This window comes from Pantherophis guttatus, chromosome 3 (genome assembly GCF_059756535.1).
Source record: "Pantherophis guttatus breed Tessera chromosome 3, ASM5975653v1, whole genome shotgun sequence".
Classification (NCBI taxonomy): domain Eukaryota; kingdom Metazoa; phylum Chordata; class Lepidosauria; order Squamata; family Colubridae; genus Pantherophis; species Pantherophis guttatus.
Window position 1 is genome coordinate 38,664,664 of NC_142065.1, and position 16,895 is coordinate 38,681,558.

The window sequence follows — 16,895 nt, forward strand, 5'->3', positions numbered from 1 at the left end:
AGATGAAAGACTGCTAAGGCTGTCCCAGTCTCTCCTCCTTCTTTTCCATAATGAAAGAACTATTGTAAAAATTAATTAATCATTTAAAGCTACTACTACGAGGCCACTTTACAATGCAGTTTTTAAGATACTGAAATTTCCTGATGGATTTTGTGGGCTGCGGAAAACTAGAGCATTACTGGATAACAGCAAAGAGATATAGAAAGTTCTCAATGGTTCTCTGTGGACCATTTTCTTTTCTTTTTTTTTTTAATAGAATAAATCTGGCTGCCATAGAACTGGCTAGGTAGAGAAATCAGATACTTTCATCCCCACCAATTCACTTCAACTATCCCCAAATAAAAATTTGTGGTAGCACACATGCTAGAGTCCTATACGCCAAGTCTTTAATTACGTTAGAGACATTTTCTCAGGCATAGAGAAGTTTCTATATAATATGTGTACAATGTTTATCTACCATTGTGAGCTGATCCTATAAAATGGTTTCAAATCCTGCTGCAATTAAATAAGTACACAAATAAATCTAAATAATCCTTTTTTCCAATTCACTGGCAAAATTGTGAGGGAAGAAAGAAAAGAAATATAATTACCTTGCTTCTAATTATCTTGAGCCATTAAGTCTCTCGATTCTCTTTCAAAATGAGGAAATCTTAATCTTAATTTCTCTTTTAATATCTGCCTCTTGTATGCAATTGCATCTGTGGGAGCTGTTTATGCTACGAAAACCTATTTAGAATTCTTGGCAATAAAACTTGGAAAAGTATCCACTATGAAGAAAATAATTGCTGAAACCAATAGTTTTAAGATACTAGTTCTTTCTTAGTGTGCTACTGGCAAACCTCAGCTTCATAGTACTGTCATGATAAAACATGAGCATGAAAAAACATAGGAGGGAGTTATAGTTATATCACTCTTGAAGCTTGAGACACTCCAGTGTCAGCACTTCAAACATAAAGAAGGCAATACACCTCTTGTCTCTGTTCTGTTAATCAAGTGGAAAAGGAATGGCAAAGATGAACCTATTGTAAACAGAGCCTGTAGTACAGTGGACTAAAGAACTGTTATTAACATCTGCTGCTTGCAATTACTGCAAGTTCAAATCTCACCAGGCTCAAGGTTGACTCAGCCTTCCATCCTTTCAAAGGTAGGTAAATTGAGGACCCAGTTGTGGGGGCAATAAGTTGACTTTGTATAAATATACAAAAAGTATGAAGGCTATTGCTTAATGCATTGTAAGCCGCCCTGAGTCTCCGGAGAAGGGCAGCATATAAATTAAAGCAAAACAAAAACAAAACAAGTCCCAAACTTCTAGGGATTTTTATCTTTTTCGTTATGTCTTTTGGGCAGGAGAAACATAGATTTAAAAAAAAAAAAAAGTTCTGAGCTTTCCAAATCTGGATACTATGATTAAATAGCCTTTCACTGGGTGACTTGGAGCAATTTATTTTCTATCCAATTTGGCCTTTTGTTATTGTTGTTCAGTCACGAAGTCATGGCCAATGCTTTGCAACTCCATGGACCACAGCACACCAGAGTCCCCTATCGCCCAGAATTTATCCAAATTCATGTTCATTATGTCGATGACACTATCCAAAACCATCTCATCCTCCTAAACCCTTTCTCCTTTTTCCTTCAATCTTTCCCAGCATCAGGGTCTTCTCCAATGAGTCCTCTCTTCTTATTTGGTGGCCAAAGTATTTGAGCTTCAGCTTCAGTATCTTTCTTTCCAAAGAATAGTCAGGGCTGATTTCTTTTAGGATTGACTGATTTGATCTTCTTGCAGTCCAAGGAACTCTTAAGAATCTTCTCCAGTACCACAATTCAAAAGCATCAATTATTCAGTGCAATTTGACCTTACAGTCTGGCTATTAGGTTAGTAGTAGATACCTCTGCAGAGTTGGGACCTACGTGCATATCAGTGGTGAAATGTAAAATTTGTTACTACCGGTTCTGTGCGTGTGGCTTGGTAGGGGGATGTAATATGACTGGGTGGGCATGTCCAACTTTTTTTTTTAACTTTTAAAAGCATTTTTTCTACAACCTGTTCAGCCGAAGAGATTATTAAAAAATTCTTTTAAAAGCCTCTGACGATCAAGCAACTCAGCTGAGATTGTCAGAGGCTTTTAAAAGCATTTTTTTCTGCAACCTCTTCGGCTGAAGAGGTTGTAGAAAAAATGATTTTAAAAGCCTCTGACGATCCCAGCTGAGCCACATGATCATCAGATGCTTTTTTTTTTACCTTTAAAAGCATTTTATCGGCTGAAGAGGTTGTAGAAAAAATGCTTTTAAAAGTTAAAAAAAAAAGCCTCTGATGATTGCGCGACTCAGTTGGACATGGAGGGGGCCAGGGATTTTTGCTACCGGTTCTCCAAGCCACCCGCCGCCATCGCTACCGGATTGGGCGATCCAGTCCGAACTGGGAGCATTGCACCCCTGATGCATATCCATAATTATGTGCAACAGATTTGGAACACCATAAATAACATGTTATTCAAGAGAGTTTAGTTCTGGAAAATTTTTGTTTCACAATCTTAACAGCTGGTCTAACAAGAAAAGTGAATGTTCTAGAGCTCCCTGGAACGTTTAGATGTGGAAAGAGACTTTTTCCATGTGCATAATATGCATCATTTTGGGAGCAAGGGCCATTGTGAGGACAGTGACATATTGATGTCATTAGAGAAACTAAAATGGGATTTAAGATCCTTTTGATTTGTGGGTCAGGAAAAATTTTGTGACTTAAATTATCATTCTTTACTCAATCCAAAAATTGGCTAGAAAATGTATCTCTATTATTTAGTGGTTTATGCTGAAAACTCTGGAGACAGCATGTACCGCAATATTAATAATAGTAACTGATGATGACAATGACGGGTTGGAGGCCACAAGAAGCCAGTAGCTTGCAATGCCCATCTCTGAGCAACTTCCAAATTGTCTCCAAATTACAAAGACAAATAGTTCCTTTCATATTCCAAATTATATTCTATCGATGGAACATAACAACCCTGGAAGTGTTGGTGTTGATGTTTGTCTCCAAGCATCTATAAAGGTGCTACAATAAATATTGTATGTCTTATGATTTCTTTGGCTTTGCTTTTCTTTGTTTTAAATCAGCTTGTATATAAACCAACCAGAGAGCTCCTTATCTAGTTGTCTGTTGTCTGGTCTCTTCATAATGGTTGCAGTTACTAGCTTTGCTAGGAAGGACTTACATCATTAGACATGGTGCAATTGGTGCTGCGGGATTTAAGTAAATTAGATATCAGCTGCATAAACAAGGAAACTTCCTCTGAGGTTAATTATGTGTGGAAACACTAGCTGAAAGTTTGCATGTCACCTTAGAGACAGGGCTCTGAAGCAGAGAAGAAACAAAGAAAGGCCAGCTTTTCTGTCTGTAATATAGTAGTTCATGTCACCAACAATGCTACACCCTCTGCGCAGCTGCAGAGTCCTCTCCAACCATCCCATAAGCAGTGCAGTGAGATGGAATTCTGCATTCACCACTTGAGACAAAGACGGTCTTCATCTTCGATCCTCATACAAAGTACTCTTTTTCTTTCTTGCTAGATGTTTGGCCTTGTTGCAAGGCAACTGATGTCTCTGCCATACTCAGATGGGACTCTCTTATTGCTAAGAGCAAATCAAAGGGGAAAAAGCTTTGACCTCAAGTAAGAAGAAATAAGCCAATGCTCCTTTTTTCTTTTTGGCAATTTTTGAAAAAAAAATGTAGAATGGAGATGGTCATGTCATGAGGCAACTTTATTTGACCATAGAGGCTCTTCCAAGGATGTTTGTCACACAGAGGGTGTGCATCTTCACCACAGTTACCTACTTAGAGACATTCAGCTCTTGAATAGCATGAAAGGAGCCACAAATATTAAAGCAAGATTTGACCAGGACAAAAAAAAATGAGGAAATTGGCAAATGAAAAATTAAATTTAATTCTATAGATTAAATTAAAATCTGAATCTAATTAAACTTATTAATTACGGATAATGTTATTCTCATGCATCAAACACTTTTTGATTGATTGTGTACCTTTCCCTTAATGACAATGGCCACAGAGCAGAGGTACCTAAGAAAATAGTTTGTTAAATCTATGAAACATTGAAAGTGTTTCATATAACAAAGTATAACATTTAATTGCTCCATGGCCTAAGACTATGTTGTTCTCCTTGCTCATGGCAGCCCCTGCAAACAGGGTAGCCTGCTCTGAAGTGGTGGGTTTCAACCGGTGTTACCACCAGGGCCCAACTAACGGTCGGAACTGACAGTCGGTTCGCTCTCACCTCACCATCTCCACTACCAGCTCGAACTGGGGAGAACTGGTAGCAATCCACCATTGCTGCTCTGTCCACACACAAGAGTTTTGGTTACCAGGCTGCCTTTCACTAGTGGAGCTGTTGGCATTTCACTCATATAAGTCACTAAGCCAAACTGTCCTCTTTAGGTAAAGCTTTCTCTTAAGACTGGCTAACAGGAAGCAATAGGAATCTCACTCCCCCCATTCTCTCCTGGAAGAGCAGTGGTCTGATGCTCTATGGAGGGCTACCTCCAGAGAAGGAAAAGAGTGGCAAATTAGCACTCTTAAACAGGTTTGACCCTGCCTTGCAAAGTTCTAATAGAGCCTGGTACTGAGTTGCATCCCTCCCTCCATTCGTGGTGACATCATCTGGAAAATATGAATGAGAGAAATTACTCAAACAAGATAAAGTCATTTTGGACCCATGCATTTTGTTTTTATCATTCACAGTGTATTTAAACCACAGATGGTGAGCTTATGTATTCTAAGAGGCCACAGTGAAGGGCCGAGGAACAAGAGGATTTTTTCAAGCTGCACCTCTCTTCCATATAAGGAGTGCCATGCTCCATAGTTGACTTTCAAGAAGCAATTGGAGTTAAATAAGCAGTCAGCTTGGGTTCCCTGGTTTACACCATGCAAAAGGCAGAGTATATTTTAAAATACGTAAAATACATTCGTTGTCAGAGTGACTGTTATAATGCCTGCATAAAAATATCTATTACCTTCAAAAATAGCAGCCAAGATTCTTGTCCAAGATTCATCATATTTTAAATAACTAAATAATATATTTTTAAAAAATCTTGTCAAATTTTTCATATATCATGGTTGTGTCTCGGGTAATGTTAATTGCATTTGGAAGACAGAATATGTGATTATAGCTTGTGCCATTGATTCTACAGAGTAATTAGGAGGAAAAGAGGTAAAAACGTCTTGAAAAATGGTCCATTCTGCAAAGATCAGAACTTTCTGGAAAATAGCAAAGTATACATATACCAAAGATATCTACTAGAGTAAGCATATGCTTTAAGGTGGCTTCAAAACTCAGGTTGCAAGCATTTAGTTAATAAGGATCTGTTTCTATATTATATTTTCAGAGTAATTTTATTTAATTTATGCATAATGTAGGTAGATCAAAAACTTATTTTGAAGGATCAAAATAAATTCTTTGTGTTACGGCAGCAGGTTTAGTCCTTGAAATAATGACCTGTTTTTAACAAATTCATTTATAATAAAAAATAACCTCTTAAAGAGTTAGTATATTGCGCCCTCTTGTGGAGTAATGGAGCCTTGCATCTATTTCATCTCCAACCGCAAAAGGTATTTTCAGATAATCACCCACCTTTCAATCTGTGTACTCCCAAATCAACTCAGTCTTCATATTTCCATTCAGTGTGATTTACCACATGACCCTTTTGAACAAGTAAGTGCAGTGATATTCAGCATATTGTATTTCCTACAGCAGGTTGCTGAATCATTCAATTCCTAAAATTATGGATGAAGATGTTCATTTCAAATGAGTTAATTATTAATCATTATGCATTTCCAAGACCGTAAGTTGTACTCTTGTAAGTACTTAATGCTTGCTTTACTTTTATGCTTCAGAAATATTTAGTACTAAGTTACTTATTAGGAAGAAGTGTTTGGGGCCTATCCATTAACTCACTTTGATTATTCAGAACATATATTATTTATTTATTTATTGAATTTATACTGCCGCCTATTTGCCCAAGGCGACTCAAGGCAGTTTACAGAATATAAAACCACATTTAAAACAATAAAATCTAACAAAAAGAATCAAATAAATTAATATAGAGGGAACCATATGCTCTATTCCAAATAATTTTGCTAACTTTTTGTTGCAAAGCAGATTTTGAGCCTTTATCTAGTTTACATAGTTATCTTGAATATTTCACTTTTTTATCTTTTTTTTTTGCAATTTGTCATATTTTCTCTTTCTAAAGAGTGATTAATTAATTTATTAATCAAATTTATAATTGCTGCCCATCTCACAAAAAACACTTCTGGGTGGTGTACAACAATACAATAAATTGGTTTGTCAAGAACTAACTGCTGGGACGTTATAGAATTAAAAATGTTTTAATTAATTTCACATAGAAGACTTCACTTCCTTTCTAAATGGCAGAATAGTGGCATCTGTTGTAGATCGAACTAAAATATTTGTAAAAACATTCCTGAACATTTTCTTCATCAGTTTTTGTTTTCTTAAAATTCTGCACTATATTTTTATTCTATTTTTGAGAAAACATATTTGAATTGTCTAAATAACATAATCTTTGGCAAAAGAAGTTGGAGGCAAAAATTAAGATCTCTAGTTCTGCTCAAATGAGAGCATTAAATAAAGTGTAAAGATGGAAGCCAGAACTACGAAAATAATTCGGTGGGTTGTTCTTAGCTATATTTTATATATTACTCAGCAGGATTCAAGAATATATAGTAGCTGTATTTTCTTCATAGCCATATTTTCTTGAGTTGCAGGAAAGAGCAGAAAATACAGAAAAAAAATAAAGATGCAGAGTGGTATTCTTGAATTGTTTAGTTAAGAAGGTAGCTAAGATGCATGACTGGGTGTCCTGCCTTTCTCTGTCCTGTTCTTCCCTAGATCTCCATGCTTCGATTAAATCCCAAAACAAGACATCAGGAAGACAATGGGCTTCCACTGGACTTTTCAGGTTTCAATAGTAGTGTTGATTAAAGGGAAGAACAGGACTCCTCCTCTTGAGAAATTCTTGGAAAATTTATTCCTTGCTTAGAGAATATCATTTATCCAACTTTTGTGTCTATAATTCTGGAATTTTAAAAAGTTATTTATTGTTATTTGGCTGTAATTAAAAAAATTCTTGCTATCTATCAAATCTTTATTTCCCCTCTTATTTCATTAAGCACTGCCACTGAGAGTGGTTTTATTGTTTTCTGTTCCACTATTTCAGGAGAGAAAGGGAGTTAAGATATCCCTGATGCTACAAGAATTATTTAATAAAAAACGAACAGCAATGCTACTGATCTAGAATGTTGTAATGTGCTCTTGTAATTTTTTTAACTACTCAAGTGTCCGTCACAGTTGTGGATACATTTACCGTAAATATCTATAAAGGTAGTTCTTTAATAACCACACTTGGGGCTGGCCAGTTGGTTGTTAAGTGAAATAGTCACCAAGTGAAATCTTGACTGTTCTTATGATCTTACTTCAGCTTTCCTTTACTTTACAGACCTGCAAAGAATTATTTGTAAAATTATTTTTTCATTACCGTTATAACTACAAACAGTTGTAAATGAGGGACTGGTTAAAGGAGAACTATCTCAGTTCTGTTGGGTGAGAATGATAAGTTTTAGATACAAATGTTACATTCTAAAATGTCCCCATGTATTTCTCTGCTCCAGATAAATGGATGGGAATACATCTTGATAATTTCTAAATATTCCCTCTTGCTATCACCTACCACCAGGATGGGAGTAGTTCCTAAAGCCAATGTGCTGCATGTAGTCATCTAAAGTGCAAAGGCTCATGCATTCAGTTCCCAGTTGAGGGTTTGAACTCCATAGAATTTGGCAACTGCATCTAAAAAGTCCCAGTAAAGGAGGAAACTGATCACATGGTTCTTCCTGATGGTCAGTGTAACTGGGTAGCTTAGAATGATTTCTTTACAAGAAACCAGGGCTTGTGGGTCTCCATGGTGACAAAAACGCTATCTGATTCCCAACTAACACATGGGAGTTCGTAAATAATATGATAATACTGTCTTTCCTTGCAGGACTGTATGTACTGATAGGAGCAGGAGTGCTGATGATGGCAGTAGGATTTTTTGGATGCTGTGGAGCAGCACGAGAATCTCAGTGCCTGCTTGGAGCAGTAAGTAATGTATTGAAATCAATCTGCTGTACATTGGAAGAAAAAGGAAGGTGGATCGTGTAAAACTTTTGTCTAAATTCTATAACTTGGAGGTTCCTTTATTATCTACCCGTAATGACCCTTAAGTCCTAGTCAGGACATATTTCTATCTAAGTGGTTATAAGAATTCATGAAGCATTAATTTGCAATTCTGTATTCATTTATTAGAATGCAGCCTCTTTCAATGCAACTTAAACAGAATTCTATGTGTCCAATCACACTTGGCCAATAAAAAATTCTGTTTTATTCTATTGCAAAGGCTTTGGATATGTTGCAGTGTTAGAAATACTTCTTTGATATTTCTTTATCCCATCCTTTCCTTAAAGTTTGAAATTATTCTGATTTAAGGAAAGTTGAAGTAGAACCTTCCCTTTTGCATCATTAATCTTGTCCTATGTAAAGTATTTCTGTTATTAAAACCACTATTTCTAATTCCCAGAGAGTGGATTTTCATGTTGCATTCAAGTTTCCATAAAAGTTTAATCTGTAATCTTATCTTCATTCTTTTGTAGTTTTTTTCTTGCTTGTTGGTGATTTTTGCTGCTGAAATTGCTGCAGGGGTTTTTGCTTTTCTGGGCAAAAAAACGGTAAGTGAAATGCTTATTGTGTGCTACCCTAAATATCTTAAACTGAAAAATAGTTTCAAAGAGTAAAATCTCTTTAAAATTATGCACAACCCCATGTGATTTCATGGATGTGTCTTGGCAAATATACAGAAAGAGTTTTTATTGCTTTCTTTGGAGAACATTTTTCTTTACTTCCTAGACTAATTTACAGATCTGATATTTCCTAACTGCATATTCTGTTATTGGTGTGGCAATGTTTTTTATTGCCCAACCTGCCCAGACAATTTCCTTTTGTGTCCTACTAGCTATGCCCCATCCATCAATCATGTTGCACCCTAGCTGAAGCCTAGGGCTTGTCTTCTTGTGCTCCCAAAATGCTACTGGTTCAACCTTCAACATATCTATTTATGTAAATAGATAAAACTTTCTATTCTTAAAATTGACTGCAGCCCTCTCTGTTGTTACCACAATCTCAAGCGGTAGAACAACCAGAGAACTGGAGGAAAACCATGGGTTTCCTGTTACTGAAATTCTGCTGGTTTCTTCACTAACCTTCATATCTAATTAGGATATCTGCTTGTTGTGGTTGTTCTTTCTGCAGGCTGTCAACGAAGTCCAAGCTATCTATGAGAAAGCTTATGAAAACTACATCAGTGATCAAAGCAAAAACAAAACACTCATCAAATTTCATGATGCGGTAAGTAATATGAATTCAAAAATTTTGCTCACCAATGTTGCATTTAGATGGTTTCAGAATACCAGGATTAGACAATGAATCCAATGATTCAGTTTGCATAATGTTTGTATTTCCCCTTCTTCTGGAATTTTTATTCTTATTGAAATCAAGCAAGATTCTATCTGGCACCCAATTTCTCAGTCCTTCCTGTGTATTCTTAACTTACTATAATGGTCAGCAATCTCTCCAGGCTTTGGCATACACATTCTTCTAAACTTCCTAAATATGGAAATTCCCTCTGGAAGACTATGGTAAAGCATTGAAGTTTTATTAAATCACATGTAATATCTTGGAAGCATGTGGGCATCATTAGCAGAAAAGCATAGTAAGAATGCAGGCATAGAGGCTATATTTCCACCACCATTCTTTTAAAAAAATATTTATTATTTATTTATTTATTATATTTATTATGACTCTCTTGGTTTTTGCAAGACTACCTGTACCAGTATAGTCTGTTTTATGCATGACTATGGTGAGATAAAGCACTGGCACATGTATTTCTGACATCAGTTGCTAAGTTTACTTTTTCCTTAACAGGGCCTAGGTCTGTTGTGTGGTCTGTTGATTACAGTTTTTATAAAAGAAAAAAACCTAAATGCTTACTGTCTTTCCCCTCTGTGGAGAACTGCTAGATACAGTCTCCCAAATACTCTAATTGAGAGGGAAAGTGGAAACCTTTTCTCTGAAGTTTCTGCCTAGAGTGTTGCTAAGCATTAAAAATTTACTTCAGCATGTGCAATAGTCTATCCTCCATTTTGCATGTGTATAAAGAATTTTTTTTTAAAGTAGGCCACAAACAAACAACACCGCAATGAATTTGCTTCCAGATTTAGATTTGGAGTTGAGCTGTCTCCCTTATTATTAAAAGAAGGCTCAAATTCTTATTTTTAGCCATATTGTTACCGTGCGGTTACTTTATACCAGGCACATATGCACACACCTATATGAGAACCAGTGTAGTAGGGTAATTATGTGGCACTAGGAAGATTGGAGTTCAAGGCCATCCTCAGCATAGAAACTAAGGGCCAGTAATACACTCTCAGCAAAAGCTACCACACAGGTTATTGTTGTGCAGGTAAAATCTGGAATCCTCCAGATTTGACAAAATGTAAACAAAACAAACAAGGTAATACTGAGCAAAAAAATGAAAGGTGGTCTGATGGTCTGGAGCCTTGAGCTCCAGAGGGAAGAGGGGGTGGAATAGACAGAGAAGAGAGAGGAGAGAGAGAATAGGAGGGAGGAAGGGAGAGGGGGAGAGAGAGAGAGAGAGAGAGAGAGAGAGAGAGAGAGAGAGAGAGAGAGAGAGAGAGAGAGAGAGAGAGAGAGAGATCAAAGTTATAAGGCCACCCATCTCACAAGAAGTGAGATGTATGGGGTACAGCAGAAAGATATTAAAATAATAAACATATTAAATGCAGTCATATTTTTTTAAAAAGAGCACATACAAAAGATTTGATCATTATTTTCAAGTCTATCCAATGCAAGGATTAATATAAGTAGAACTCTACCATGTTTCCCTGAAAATAAGGCCCTGTCATATATTTTTTTGAACCACAAAATAAGCGCTTGGCCTTATTTTCAGGGAGGTCTTATTATTTTGGGGTGCATGAAGGAAACCAGAGGAAATGGTGGGGACCGGCTGCTCATGCATTTAAATATTTTTTGGGAGGGCTTATTTTCAGGGGGGGATTATTTTAGTGCATGCGCTCAAAAACCTGATTGGGCTTATTATCAGGGGATGTCTTGTTTTAGGGGAAACAAGGTAAGTATTTATTTGAGTCTTAAATATGTGTCTTTTTTTACACCCAGTGAATCATTTATCCTGTCAGTTGATCTATGCCTCATTTCCTTGGTAGGTTTTCAGTCTGATTAACCACTGAAGCAGCTATAATACCAAGTTTAGAATAACTTCTTACCACACATGTGGCCATTTATTGATCCTTCTTAGTTAGTTGTGGTAAGTGTGTAAATCCATGGCAGAGGGCAAGACTTAGAGAAGGCTCAAGAGAGCCCACAGTTTGTTTCTTTTGTATGCTTGGCTGAGCCTGAGTTCTTAAGAGACTTTGTTAGAAACTGAACTTAAGCCAATCCAACCTGATTCTACTGCATACTACTGGAGTGCCATTTAGCAGCTAATATGGGAAGAAACACAAATTCCTTTAGTTCCAGTGCCATAAGATTTAAAATAACATGTTGCTTTGCCACAGCGATATATGGACAGCAGGTTAATGGATTCAAAAACTACAGACCCACAAATGAGATAGAAGCTGAGGTGGAGATTTTTTTGGATAAAATACAGTAGACCAAAAGAATAACTTTAACTGCAAAGTTGAATATACATGAAATATTCAGAGATAAAGCAATAAACCAAGAAACAGTAACATTCAATAGAAGAATGTGAATATAGAAATTCATGTTCCTTCAGCTTTTGGGAGCCCGTCCTTATCACAGGCAATACTTAATGTCCCTCTAATACATTGGCTAGTGTATAGCACATTTCCTGGCAGGCCTGTGTTGAAAGTCATCCCTGTACTTTGAAAAGTTTTTGATTGTTTATACATACCATTCCTCTGTTAGCTATCAATAGTTTATACAAGATGCTGGTAGCTCATGCTTCAAACACTACCAGAAGTTGCTGAATCTCAAATTAGAAAAGCTGTTTTAAAAAGAAGAGATGTCCCTCTTGAGACAGCTACATCAGAAATGAGAAACAACTGGAGGCAGGGGGATTGAAGAGGGAATCTTACCAGCTTGCTTCAGTGGTGGGATTCAAAATTTTTTACTACCGGTTCTGTGGACGTGGCATGGCTTGGTGGGCGTGGCAGGGGAAGGATACTGTAAAATCTCCATTCCCCCCCCCCCACACTCCAGGGAAAAGTTACTGCAAAAACCCCATTTCCTCCCGATCAGCTGGGACTCGGGAGGTAGAGAATAGATGGGGCGGGGGCAGTCAGAGGTGGTATTTACAGGTTCTCCGAACTACTCAAAATTTCCGCTACCGGTTCCCCAGAACTGGTCAGAACCTGCTGAATACCACCTCTGGCTTGCTTTTAAAAATCTGTAGTCTTATGGAGAAGCAAATCAACGTTCACAATATCAATAGAAATCTAGAGGATATATTTATTTATTTATTTATTTATTTATTTATTTATTTATTTATTTATTTATTTATTTATTTTGTCAAACATGTATGAGATAACAGGAATAAGTATAAACATGGATATTAATACAAGAAATGAGTACAAATAAATGGGGACAGTAGGACAGGGACGGAAGGCACGCTGGTGCGCTTATGCACACCCCCTTACAGACCTCTTAGGAATGGGGTGAGGTCAACAGTAGACAATTTAAGGTTAAAGTTAGGGGGGGTTGAGGATGTAACAACAGAGTCAGGTAGTGCATTCCAGGCATTATATGACTGTTGAAAGGACTTCCAGGAAAGGGCACAACTGGCACTCCAGATGAAGCTGTGCAAAGGTTTTCCTGGTCATAGCTGCCACTTACTCAAAAGGTAGGAGCTATGAGTGCTGGAGGATCCCCTGAATTGCGCACAGCTCTTGAATGGAGAATTGCTATCCTATCCAAGGTTAAAGATGGAATATCTCCAGACCTAGGCAGCTCTAATATCCATAATCACACTGACTTGTTTGAAGTTGATTCCTTTGCATCCATAAATTGGATTGACCTTCTTAATACATGTTATAGTTTGCAATAAGTATGAATTCTGAATAATATCATTGGGATAAACATATTTTGGGTTTTTTGAATCATTTGAAAATGTTTATTTCGGGAAGATTTGTAATATATTATCTCTCTCCCTCCCTCCAGCTTCAATGCTGTGGGAAAGACAGTGACGTTCAAGTAAAACCCACCTGTCCAAAAGATACTGGACCGTCTAAAGTAAGTGCCTCTCTTCTGTCATGTCATTCTGACAGTGAAGTCAAAAATAGCCTAGGAATGGGATAAGACATGGTGGGAATATCATCCCTGGAGCCAGAGGAGATGATCTGGACAGGAGCCATTTGGCACCAAAGTAGGATGCCAGCAAGATGACTTCTAAGCAATTTGTTTGCTTTGCCAATTATACACACATTCATATATCTGAAGAAGACTGCAAAATAAAGCAAGCAGTATTTATTGCAGCCAACTTGCTTCTTCGGCCCTTCCAATGTGCTTGCAACCTCCTGGGATGTCAGAACTGGTCATTACCATTTCCCGGTTTCCATAAAATGAAACATTTTAGCAGAATTTTTTAATTTACTTGTCATACCAGTGAAACTTTCCTTCCATAACAAATAGCAGTGTGGATGAATTATCCTCATCAAGTTCATAATGCAGAAGAAAAGATTAACATCCCCAGTGTGATCATTTATATTGTTTATTTATTGTTTATTGGTTCGATTTATATGCCGCCCTTTTCCAGAGACTCAGGACGGCTTACAATGCATTAAGCAATAGCCTTCATACTTTTGTATATACCTGCTTAGTAGGGCTTTCGGGGGGCCCCAACCACTGTTCTTTTTTATACAAAGTCAGCTTATTGCCCCCACAAACCGGGTCCTCATTTTACCTACCTCGAAAGGATGGAAGGCTGAGTCAACCTTGAGCCTGGTGAGATTTGAAATTGCAGTAATTGCAGGCAGCTGGTGTTACTTAACAGTGCTTTAGTCTGCTGTGCCACCAAGGCTCCTTTAATTTGTGGTTTAATTTTTTTAAAAAGAAAATAATTACATACCTTCTATTGTTTGGTTAATACAGACATGTACTAGTCTTCGACATACAGGTAATCTCCACTTACAACCACAACTGAACCCAACACTTCTGTTCATAAGGGTTTCTTGCCTTCTGCCTTGAAAGAGGCGGTGGTGAGGCCCCTCCTCAAGAAGCCCTCTCTGGACCCGGCTATTCTAGCAAACTACCATCCTGTCTCCAACCTTCGCTTTGTGGCAAAGGTTGTTGAGAGTGTGGTGGCACAGCAACTCCCGCAGTACCTGGATGAAACTGTCTACTTAGATCCATTCCAGTCCGGCTTCAGGCCTGGTTACAGCACTGAAACGGCATTGGTCGCATTGGTTGATGATCTCTGGAGAGCTCGAGATAGGGGTTGCTCCTCTATCCTGGTTCTATTAGATCTCTCAACAGCTTTTGACACCATTGACCATGGTATCTTGCTGCGCCGGCTGGAGGGGCTGGGAGTGGGAGGCACTGTTCTACGGTGGTTCTCTTCCTATCTCTCTGACCGGTCGCAGTCTGTGTTGGCAGGAGGGCAGAGGTCGACTTCAAGGCACCTTATTTGTGGGGTGCCACAGGGGTCGGTCCTCTCACTTCTTCTGTTCAACATTTATGTGAAGCCGCTGGGTGAGCTCATCCATGGTTTTGGGCTGCAGTGCCATCTTTACGCTGATGATACTTAGCTGTACATCTCCACCCCAGACCACCCCAGTGATGCCCTTGCAGTGATGTCCCGGTGCCTCGAAGCCGTGCGGATCTGGATGGGGAGAAACAGGCTCCGACTCAACACTTCCAAGACCGAGTGGCTGTGGCTGCCGGTGTCCCGATATAGCCAGCTGATACCATCGCTGACTATTGGGGGCGAGTCATTGGCCCCCACGGAGAGGGCTCGCAACTTAGGTGTCCTCCTGGACACGCGGCTGTCTTTAGAAGAACATATGACAGCCATGGCCAGGGGAGCTTTCTATCAGGTTCGCTTGATTCGCCAGTTGCGACCCTTTCTAGATCGGGACTCCTTACGCACAGTCACTCATGCCCTCATCACTTCCTGTCTGGACTACTGTAATGCTCTCTACATGGGGCTCCCCTTGAGGTGCACACGGAGGCTCCAACTGGTCCAGAATGCAGCTGCGCGGGTGATATTGGGAGCGACATGGCGCTCACATGTAACACCTCTCCTACACAAGCTGCACTGGCTCCCGGTGGTCTTCCGAGTGCTCTTCAAGGTGTTGGTTCTTACCTTTAAAGTGCTCCATGGCTTAGGACCTGGGTACTTATGAGACCACCTTCTGCAGCCAATAACCTCCCACCAACCAGCACGCTCCCACAGGGTGGGCCTCCTCAGGGTGCCGTCACTAAAGCAATGTCGACTGGTGGTTCCCAGAGAAAGAGTCTTTTCTGTGGGGGCACCTACCCTTTGGAACAGGTTACCCCCAGGGATACGAATGATCCCAGATCTTTGTACTTTCCGTCGTGCACTTAAGACCTTTCTATTTCACCAAGCCGGGCTGGCATAAATCTCTTCTAATTGTTCTAAATCTTTATGCTGAAGATTCTTAACCGATGAACCAAATTGGCTTAATCATCTTATATTCACATTTTATATGTATGTTATTTTAACTGTTTACCGCCCTGAGTCCTTCGAGAGAAGGGCAGTATAAAAATTGAATAAATAAATAAATAAATAAATAAATAAATAAATAAATAAATAAATAAATAAATAAATAAATAAGTGAGACAGCGGTTAAGTAAGTTTTGATCCATTTTATAACCTTTCCTGCTACAGTTGTTAAGTGAATCACTGCAGCTGTTAAATTAGTAACATGGTTCTTAAGTGAATCTGGTTTCCCCATATGAGTCAGTTGCCAAGTGTCTGAATTTTGATCACATGACTATGGGGACGCTGCAAAGGTCATAAGTGTGAAAAATGGTCAAAAATCACTTTTTCCAATGCCTTTGCAACTTCAAATGGTCACTAAATGAACTGTTGTAAGTCAAGCACTACTTGTACATGCAAGGATGCCTATATTATTCATGCAGCTTGCTGGATTAAAAGACCTTGTTGATTCCTTCACCCTTACTGACTGGCTTCTTGAGAGGTTTAGCTTAATCTGATTTCTGCTCCTGAGCCAAAATTTCCGGTTGACCTTCCCTTAGAGACCAGTTAGAGCTGGGGCCAAATTGAACTATATGGCAGACCTAATCAAATGAACTTAATTTTGGTTATGTGAACTTTCATACTAGTTCAGACAAGATAAACCAGACAAACATATAGTTGACAGTCTAATTTTATTTTCTGTGAAAATAGAATTAAGTTATGTGAATGTCATAGATAATTCAGTTCAGTTCCTCTTCACTGATTTTCCTGCCTGCAAAAATAGCTTGTCCATGCATACTACCCCACGTTGTGATGCGGTGCAATTCTGTATTCCAGTATTTTTATTCATAAACTGACTCTATGTGTAGGCCTGGAAAATCGCATTGTATAACTAGAGAGGCAGAAATCCAGGAAAAGAAGAGAATGAATTTGTAGGCATCTGCAGGGAAGGCAAATGAGGAAGCTTGCATTAAAAACATAAGAGGCACAGCTTGCATCCTGACATTGTGATAGTTGTTGTGTCATTCTGATAAAACCATCATATTCTGCAGATGCCC

General features: G+C 38.4%; 1 protein-coding gene across 1 annotated transcript in view; it reads left to right on the forward strand.

The window, feature by feature from the left end:
* Positions 1-16,895, forward strand: part of TSPAN2 (tetraspanin 2) — a 60,470-nt gene that overhangs the window by 37,023 nt on the left and 6,552 nt on the right. The window contains exons 3-6 of the mRNA XM_034414238.3: positions 8,071-8,168; positions 8,720-8,794; positions 9,375-9,470; positions 13,338-13,409. Of these exons, the coding sequence (XP_034270129.1) occupies positions 8,071-8,168; positions 8,720-8,794; positions 9,375-9,470; positions 13,338-13,409 (341 nt within the window). The remainder of the gene's footprint in view (positions 1-8,070; positions 8,169-8,719; positions 8,795-9,374; positions 9,471-13,337; positions 13,410-16,895) is intronic.